Source organism: Echiichthys vipera (assembly GCF_963691815.1).
Source record: "Echiichthys vipera genome assembly, chromosome: 20".
NCBI classification, from domain to species: domain Eukaryota; kingdom Metazoa; phylum Chordata; class Actinopteri; order Perciformes; family Trachinidae; genus Echiichthys; species Echiichthys vipera.
This window is the reverse complement of record NC_139845.1, coordinates 11,535,079-11,544,623: the sequence shown is the minus strand read 5'-3', so window position 1 is coordinate 11,544,623 and position 9,545 is coordinate 11,535,079. Positions and strand designations below refer to the sequence as shown.

Genomic DNA, 9,545 nt, shown 5'->3' with positions numbered 1-9,545 from the left:
TATGAATCTGCACTCTCTGCTTTGTCAATGCAGCCGGGGAATGGCTGTAACAGCACTGTAGCAGCACTTTCCCTTTTTTAGTTCACAACTGTACATAAGTCCTGACAGCTCGTTTAAAGACGGTTTTATTTGTGTTGCATTTCTCTGTGGAATAAGCGTTTTGATACTTTCTATGATACTCTAATTGTGGCAGAGCCAACGTTGCCCCTTAGCCCTACTAGTTGTATCCCTACACATAAAACAAAGCACTAACAACGTAGTTAGTGAACCAGGAGTTTATTAAGAGTGTTTTGAATGACCAAATGGCCCTGGTACCAGCTCCTCTCGTAGTAAAGTCCATTCAAGTCGATTACCAACACAAGTTCAGTTTCTAAAATGTTTTAAGGCACTATCAGGTTAGCTGTATCTGTAAAATTGTTAGAAACTGCTATAATTATATACTTGTGCACCAGTGCCATTTTTCTAGTTATAAACTACTTTAAAAGGTCCCATATTATTCTAATTTTCAGGTTCGTATAGTTTGGGTTTCTACAGAACATATTTACACGATTTAATGTTTAAATAAACATTTTTTTAAAGGCTGGATATACCTCTATTCACCCTCTGCCTGAAACGCTCAGTTTAAGCCAGGCATCTCCAATCCTGCTCCTGGAGGGCCGCTGCCTTGCATGTTTTAGGTCTTTCTCTGCTGAAACACACCTGAGTCTAATGATTTTCAAACCTGTGATGAGCTTGGACTGCTTGATAACGAACAGAGCATTAGATTCAGGCGTGTTGGTGCAGGGAGAAACCTTAAACATGCAGGGCAGCGGCCCTCCAGGAGCAGAATTGGAGATGCCTGGTTTAAGCACTTGTCTCTTAAAGACCCCCTCCTTAAAAAACCCCAGTCTGCTCCGATCGGTAAGTGTTTTGGGGTCTTCCGCATGTGTGCTCTCTGCACTGCCTGCTTTATACCTTTTAGTTAATGATCCAGACTTCCAAATTCATCATTTCCATATTCAACAGCAAAACTCTCTAATGACGGCTTTTATTGTGTTACACAATATGTGAACATCATTATCTACAAAGTCATGAGTAAAAAAAAGAAGTATAAATTCCTCATTAAGAGCTCACTGTCTATTTGATTTAATGTCCTTGATTTGGGAGTATAAGATGACCCTTCAAACTCCAAAAAACACTGGTCCAAAATCTCGTCCTTGGCTGGGTTGAAGCAATGGATCCGTGGAAACATCATCTGGAGGCCTTGCCATTTTCGTGAACATCCATCCTGTCAATAGGGAAAATGTTGAGCTTGATTAAGACATAAAACACACATTCAGTGTGAGAGGTATATTACTAATGTCCAGGAAGTGACAGATGATTGGTATTTCACACGCACCCATTCTCGTCTTTGAGCTGCTGGTACAACTCGAACTTGTTGTTGACGGAGCTCACTCTTCCGACAAACTCTTGGTGCTTCCTGGAATTGGCTACAGTGATGCGATTGCTCCACATGGTGAGGAGCGAGACAGGACCTGTGGCAACAGTGAGACAAAGCCACAGATAAAAAACACATACCCAGTAGGGCCTGAGTGATGGCATCCGTTTGTATTTGCTGGAATAAGTTCTCATTTGCACACAATCTCCAGGTTATTATCGGTGCTGTTCTGTCACTTATTTTATCGGTGTGTAAACGATTTGTGGTGGTTTCTGTTCTAAGAAGTAAAAGTATGTATGGGTACCTTTTGCTCTTTCCGGAGGCTGAACCTCCTCTGTGGACAGGCGCGGCTTCTTGTTGAGCGGCTCTGGAGAATCCGGCGAATCCTTTATCACCTCAGACTCCTGCTCTTCTTTATCCAGCAAACCTTTTAGTCTTCAGGTTAAAAACAAAAAGACAATGTAGCATGTGAGAATAGAAAGTTAAGTGACACATCCCACCTAAAAGCCACAGTAAAGAATCCTTTTGCTACTAAATGCAGGTTAGTGTGTACATGTATGAATGGACATCCATGCGCCACTGACCTCTCCGACTCCTGCCAGCTTTTGTCCTCTGTGTCCTTGCTGCCATTTTTCTCTGTCCTGTCTTCCCTCTCCTCCCTCTTCCTCCCTCTCTTCTTTCTCTCCTCCTCCTCGGGAGGTTTGCTGCGACAAGCGATGATGCAGTCCAGTACCCGCTGGTGTCTGTCAGTGGCTCCGGCATGAGTTTTTACCAATGTCTCCAGCTCGTTCCACATTATACGATATTGTTCATCCCTGGGGATAACGACGAAGACAACCATGCAGAAACATTAGAGACTGCAGTTTCAACTTCATGAATTTGTGTGAATGATGTTGATTTTGGAATAAATACCTCTTTGGGCCTTTGCCTCTGGATCCCACGGTGGAAATGGGGAGAGGGTCGTTCTTCCTCTCCATGTCTACCAGGTTGTAAACTGTCTTCTGGCAGGTCAGTACATCCTCTTCTGACAAAGTCTCTTTCACTATTAGGTTAGCTAAAGGAACCACCTAGTGGAGGAAAACGGAAGAGACACAGACAGAGGAATTAAGGAGGGTGTTGTGATAAGAGGAGGCATAGTAACATGGAAAACAGCATACGCAGATTATCTTTTATATGTTGGCAAGCCAAATGTTTTGGAGCATGATGGAAACTTTGGCAGGAGGGAATAAGAGTGAAATCTATAACTACAGAACATGCTGAATATCGCCACATGCTGATCACTCACTGCCTGCATGTTGAAGATGGTGGTCTGGGAGATGATCATTGGCCAGTATCGAGTGTGGCGTTCCAGCTGAGCTTTGGCCCTCTCAGCTGGTAGCTTCCCCGACGGGTCATGGGAAGACTCTGAAACAGGAGTGAGCCGGTTCTCCCTCATAAATTCACCAAAATCCTGAAACAAACACAGAAAAACAGTCACCATTTGAAGCCTATTGATGTATATTGCAACGCAGCTGGTCTGGGCTGAACGTACAGTGATGCGGTAGTCTGTCACTCGGCCTCCACATCCTTCGCTGATGGAGGGCGGGTCTTCAAGGGTGGAGCGGTTGCTGTTGAGCACATGCAGGAAGATCTCGCCTCCGTGGCTGCTGAGCATGTGACTTATGACCTTGGATCCCGATTTCCTCGGCTGCTCCAGCAGCACCGATCGACCTGTGGAGAAATAGTCGACCGACGAGCCAAATGGTTAAGCTGCAGCTCAATCAAGGGCAAGGCAATGGTGGTGGTTGCAAGTCCAAGTTAGATACAGATTTATCCGACTTACCGTTGAGGAGAAAGTTTGTTAAACATGACGAGGGACGACTGTTTACGTCTGTGGGGGAGATGCGATAGGCTCCTGTACAGTAATGCAATTCTGTGGAGGGGAATGAAAAACAAATAGATATGACTAAATCAGGCATCTTATGTCACTGTTTGGTCAGTCAAAGCTATAATGAAGAACTCCTTTCTGCGATATACACCTAATGCCTAAAGAACTAGTTTGGCTAATACTGTATGATTATTTTAAGGAGCTGTACTCAACATTCAGAACATTAATATAGCAGCAAACAAATATTGTATGTAAAGATATAGTGGAGTAATGGTGTCCTGAGCAGAGAAGTAAGTCACTCCCACTTTGAGTGTGCTGTAATCCGAGTTTCTCTGTTGTTTTATGTTGTCGCTGGTTCAGGCACGCATGTATGCTACTGCACATTATTTTTATTTGTCTGTCTAAATATACCTGTATTCACCCTCTGTCTGAAACGCTATGTTTTAGCACCTGTCTCTTTAAGACGCACTCCAGAAAAAGCCCAGTCTGCTCTGATTGGTCAGCGTTTCTGGGTCGTCACCACCTCACCTGCATCCCTGCAATGTCTGTGCAGCCGGGAAACGCCAGATGACTATGCTCACCTACGCTGTTGGTTCGTGGAGTGCACCATTTCAGTGTAATCGTCTCTTTGAGTCCATTCTCTCGAGTGCTGGAGCCCGCCATGTGTAGGTCTCCTGCACGACAACAAAGACATTGTATGAATTGTTAATTCTTGATTGATAAATTGACGGATGCAAAAAAAATATAAAGCATACATAAAATCATTAAGGATGTTGTAAGGGATCAGCAGACTGATTTCCTAACATGCTGCTCCAATGAAAACTACTTTGAGAACAACGTATTTTAAGTACTCACCGCTTTTAAAGAACTCCAGGTGAGCGTCTCTGTGATGCAGGAGCTCAACGTCATAATTGGCTGATGTGTTGGCATGCTGCTCTTCCTGTCCATCCGCAGAGACAACAACAAATACAGATCAGTATGAAGTCAGCGCTTGAAAATGTGCAAACTAACCCACACGCAGGCACAAACACACATTAGCACTGCTGATTTCATGTTCCAAACGGTGAATGATAATGAACAAAGTAAAAAGAAAAAGCTCGCTGGGTGACTTAAGTATGTTTTCTTCTATTCACACTTTAAGACTTCAATGTGTTTAATTCACGCTGAGCTAACACTTGTTTGACAAAAACCAGCTCTATATAGTTAGGGCAACCGCTGATCTAAAAACAAACTTTTTAAATCACAAGCTTTGAATTGGACAACTTTCTATGGCTGGAAAAATAGTTTTAGGGCAGCAAATCACGTTTAAACACTTAAAGGTCAGGTTTAAAAAGACGAATTATCCAGACAGCACAATGGACCACACCAAGACACTAAAGGTGAAATGAGTGGGAACTGATGGGAGGGTAACAGAGACCAGGGGAAAGTTTGGACAACTTTTAAGGTGTAAACACCTGACAGACACTGACAGTATTTCAGAACTCAGAAGAGGCAACGCTGGTCAGAGATGTTTGGACATTAAAACTGTTGAACGCAATGTTCGTATTATTATCAGTCCAGAAATGTCAAAAAAGCCACTGAAAAAAAATCGATTTTTCAGAAACAATTTGAATTCTTTTAAAACAAAATTGTAAGTCAATGTAGTTAGAATAAAAAGCTTTACACTTCTTCAGCAGACCCCAAACTCTGTCCACATGAGACCAGCGTTGCCTGTCCTTTACTAGAGCCTCACCAGCAAATCTGTTGACCGACTGTCACATCAAGACAAATCAATGACACTGTAAGCCTGTTGCATCAGTAGAGCTCAAAACATACACTGCACACTATGTGGTGTAAACTCTGACCCTTCCTCACTAGGATGTGTGTGTGATAAGAGTACTAACCTGGTCGCAAACATTTAATGTGGGCTAGCAAAACAGAAAATACAGCATGAAACCAGCAGCAGATTCACAGTCAAATCAACATGCAGATGAGAAACAAAAAGATGAGACTGTAAAGTTTCAATGGGTAATTATCGGTGAGGAAGGGCTCATACATAAAGATTAAGCAAGCAAATAAATTGTGTGAAGGTTGTGAGAGAAAAAGAAAAAAGTAAAAAGAGAGCGGTTTATTCTGGACATGACAACATTTTTGTACTAGCAGAAGAAAAAAATATAGATTTAAAAGTTCATTTGAGTTTTGATTTTGGCGAGGCGTGTGCGAGGGCAGATGAAGGGCAAGAAGCCCCTTACCTTCATGGGGATGTTTGTTATGGTGGTGGAGGCCAAGTCAAAGTGCTGCTGGACCAGGATGTTGAGTTTGGTGGCCAAGTGCCGCCCTGCTCGAACGCTGTGAACCTCGCTGGTGAGCAGAGGCGAGATCTGAGAGGAAAAGAGAGGACGATGCGGTGAGAAGTCGTAGCTGTGACGCTGCGCTGTCAGATGTGGTGCCGTGTTCAAACGTTAAGTGCCATTGGTTCACACAACATCACGTATAAGTCTTCCTCGTTAGCACCCACCTGTTTTTTTGGTCGGTCAGACACCAGTGTGTCCTCACCCTGTGGGTGGATGTGAATTAAAACCAGGTCACACTGCTGGATGGCCATCAGCCTTAAAACACACAACAAAACCATGAGTCGTTTATCACGAGTGAAGAATTGCTATAAAAACACTGGGGGGGGGGGGGTATACAGTGTCAAATATGTATGAGAGTATTATAAACACTGTATTTCAGCCCACATTAAAAATCATACATTATTTGATACTGACCTGTCTGAGCCTGCTGCCAGCTTGTTTTGTTCTAATATGGTTTCTTGGATGCAGTCTTCCAACATGCGCACATGAGTATCACTGTAGAGTGAAACAAAAAAAAAAGCAATTCATTAGCATGGTCTTAAATTGCATAATACATACCAAAAGCTTCTTTTATAGATTTGAACTATTAGGGTAAATGGCAACTGTAAGATAAGACCATATATGTAAACATAAAATACATGTAAAGTACAAAACAGTGACAATACAGAGTTGTTGAGATGCACATGAATCTATCAACATCTGGCCGATGACTGATGCTGATTTTCCGCCATGTTAATTACAGTGTTTACCTTTTAGCATTGGTTAGGCAGATAATACGACCCCTATTGGAAACTCTCTCAGCTGTGTCCATCAGACAGGTGCGCCTCTCGTGCTGCAACTCTGTGATCTTGCACAACGACTCGACCGCAGTGACCAGCCCGTGCAGGATGCTGCAACACTCTGGGTCCTCACGTGGGTTAGGTGGCCCAACAGCTGCCAGAGCTGACATGAGCTGTCAGAGAGGTGGGGGAAATGCATAATCATATTACAAATCCAGTTCTGAAGAAAACATGTGGTTACTTGTGAAATGTTGCACTTGCTGCTGAAAATGCAATAGTCACGGTAGGACCTACTGTATACTAACAGCCATATTAAATAGGTTCTAACAGTGTGACTAAGTATTAGTGGGCAGTGGATTACCTCGTGAGTACTCTGGTCTTCCTGCCTCCAGCTGTTCAAGATGTGGAACTCTGAATCACTCACAATGTAATTAATCTGTAATATAAAGAGGTGTCAGAGAATGTTAACATCATTGGTGCACTGTAACTGTATTGATTCAAACTTTCTAAGCATATCTCATACTAGGGATGGGCACGATTACTCGAGCACCCGTATTTCAGTATTCCATGGCAGCATCCTCTCTCTCATCTCTGCACACAGACGCGCTGTGAGAGACTCTGTTGCTCCTCTCCGCTTTCTCCCCGCAACGCTCTTGAAATTACTTTAAAAGCACAAAACGGAACTAATGCATAACTGGAAACACTGAGCCCATCCAAGTGTTCAGCGGGAAGATGAGAGCGCTAATAATCGCTCGACGGAGGAGGAACAGAGAGACTCATATCAACAGGAACCTGTCTTACATTTATATCTGGAAATTAAAGGCACCAAATGACTGGCTTCAAAGAATTTCGGTAGTTTATTATATAAATAATATTAATATATAATTTCCATGATGCTATTTAGTCAGAAAGTGACAGAATCATGGCGCTTCTGTGAGCCGCGAAAAAAAAAAAAAAAAAAACAGCCTCCCATTTTATTACTAAGAGTACTCTGAGTACTCGTTCGTCAGGTAATGCAAGTATTTGATTATTGAAATTACTGAAAACACCCATCCCTATCTCATACGTTGGGTATTTCCTTTTCACACCCACATTACTAAGTGAAACCAGTGGTGGAGAAACAGCTAAACATTTCAGTGAGATAGAGACCGAGATACCAACCAGTTTGTGCAGTGGATAAACATCGTAGAGGATCCGGCAGTACTCCATGGAGCACTCCACAGCACAGGTCCACAGGGACTTGGACACAGGGGCCAAAGGTATAACACCTTGGCCTCGACTCTTCGTCAGCACATCACACTCAACCTGCTGACGACTTGACTCTGCCATGTAGGGACAGTGGTCCACCACAAAGACGGTCTTGTGAGACACCGAGAACATCCTCATTTTTGCAAATCAGCAGTGTGTATTGATCTGTAAGGATACCGGAGAGAGTGATATTTGAATACAAGTAAAAGATCCGTCTCCCACCTTCAACTCATCCAAAACTCTGCTGCCAAGGATCTTGACAGGAAACGCAATCACATTACACAGATCCTTGCTTCCTTACACTGGCTACCTGTTGCTTTTATTTCATTTTAAGATTGTATTGATTACTTACAAGGCCCTGAGTGGCCTTGCCCCGAGTTATTCATCGATCTATTCCCCTGTTTCCCTTTCCGCACCCTGAGATTCCGGGATGCATCATTGTTGGTTATTCCAAGGTCAAGGTTCAGGCTAAAAGGTGACTGAGCATTTGCAGGCAGGGCCAACTAGACTTTGGAATGACCTGCCCCAGGAGGTCAGGGTTGCAAACTCTGTCTTGTCTTTAAAATTTCATTTAAAAACCCATTTTTAAAAAAAAGCCTATCTTGGACTTCATTGATTTCTTATGAGATTTCAACTTGTTTTATTTTGTGTTCAGTCCAATGTTTATATTTTAAAGGTTTCTGTTTGTAAACCACTTTGTATCTGTGTTTTGAAAGGTACTTTGTAGATAAAGTTAATTAACATTATTAATTAATTAATACATACACGTCCGTACATAAATAATAAAAACACCTAAAACCAGGACAAAACAATGTCCGAGTTATACAAATGCTGTGCGTGAAATGTTATATGAAATCTGTGTGGCAGAGGTCACATTTAAGTGAGATAAACACACAGGAACATTCAACAAACAAACAAAACAACACAACAAATATGCTTATAATTAATCTTCCCTTTTGATTACCACATCATTAACTTTTACGGTAGTAGCATTTTAGTTGTTTACGTGGTTGGTAGGAAATTCTCAGTCTGCAGTGCTTAAAATGTGTTAGATTGGCAGCGAATGTCAACTCACCTGGGGAATAAAATAAAATCTTGTCAGGAAATGCTCTAAACCGGCAGAAAACCGTGGTTGTAGCTCTCCTTAGGTCAGGTTTCGACCCAAAAATGGACTATCTGACTACCAAAAAAGAGACACAATCCTTCTCAGGACATGTTATTTAACAAAAACTCCAAATAGTGAGCAGGCTAACATGACTACATGCTAAAAGAGCATGTCACTAACCTAGCCTGTTAGCTAACACTAGCCGGAATCATTTGTTTGCTGTTTCTCGTTTATTACCGGCGACACAGATATTTACCCATTATGGTAATTGTATAATACTAAACTGAATGTTTTCTATTTCATCCACCCCATTACCTAACTACTTTCACACTCTTGGAATGACTAGAACAAAGAATACACTTGAAGCCGCGTCAGGCGAGCAGGTTTGTTATTGGCGGAAATATGTCTTTCTGTGTTCACCGTTGTTCTTCCCCTGGTCGCTGGGTCGCACTGTTGAATGGTTCCTAACCACGTAAGTAACGTTGCGTTATATAAAATCGGGTCTCAAAATACAAATATTTAGCGACATATGAATTAATTTGTATATGGAAACCTGTTTAATGACTGTTTTATTTAGTGATAGAAGGGTCTAATGCCTTGCCTTAAGTATTTTTATTTTATTAGTATCATTACGGACAGACAGACTGAGATACTATCTTTGGAGTTACCACGGTTACACCCTGTGGTTACACTCCATCGCTGCCTAGGCAACGCAAATGTTACGTTAGTGATTTTTTTTAAAAAACTGTATATTTTGAACTTTTTTTTACTGTATATGGAAAAGTCTTCATTCACA

General features: G+C 42.1%; 1 protein-coding gene across 1 annotated transcript; it reads right to left on the bottom strand.

Annotated features, from left to right (window-relative positions):
* Window positions 1-1,075: 1,075 nt before the first annotated feature.
* ints13 (integrator complex subunit 13) lies at window positions 1,076-9,097 on the bottom strand. The gene is made up of 17 exons (XM_083934721.1): window positions 8,720-9,097; window positions 7,558-7,809; window positions 6,758-6,832; window positions 6,367-6,569; window positions 6,032-6,112; window positions 5,782-5,872; window positions 5,516-5,644; window positions 4,140-4,224; window positions 3,866-3,958; window positions 3,240-3,329; window positions 2,949-3,127; window positions 2,703-2,867; window positions 2,330-2,484; window positions 2,002-2,232; window positions 1,722-1,852; window positions 1,379-1,514; window positions 1,076-1,267 (listed from the first exon to the last, which is right to left on the bottom strand). The coding sequence occupies exons 2-17, from the start codon at window positions 7,780-7,782 to the stop codon at window positions 1,231-1,233; spliced, it is 2,106 nt and encodes a 701-aa protein (XP_083790847.1). The 5' UTR covers window positions 7,783-7,809; window positions 8,720-9,097; the 3' UTR covers window positions 1,076-1,230.
* Window positions 9,098-9,545: the final 448 nt, after the last annotated feature.

Bases quoted from the DNA above. Each gene is read 5' to 3' on its own strand.
- ints13 (XM_083934721.1), bottom strand. From the start codon at position 7,782: ATGAGGATGTTCTCGGTGTCTCACAAGACCGTCTTTGTGGTGGACCAC. The intron at 6,570-6,757 runs GTAATCCACTGC...CCTCTCTGACAG, and splicing joins AAGACCAGAGTACTCACGAG to CTCATGTCAGCTCTGGCAGC. The intron at 6,113-6,366 runs GTAAACACTGTA...TTCACTCTACAG, and splicing joins TGCCTAACCAATGCTAAAAG to TGATACTCATGTGCGCATGT.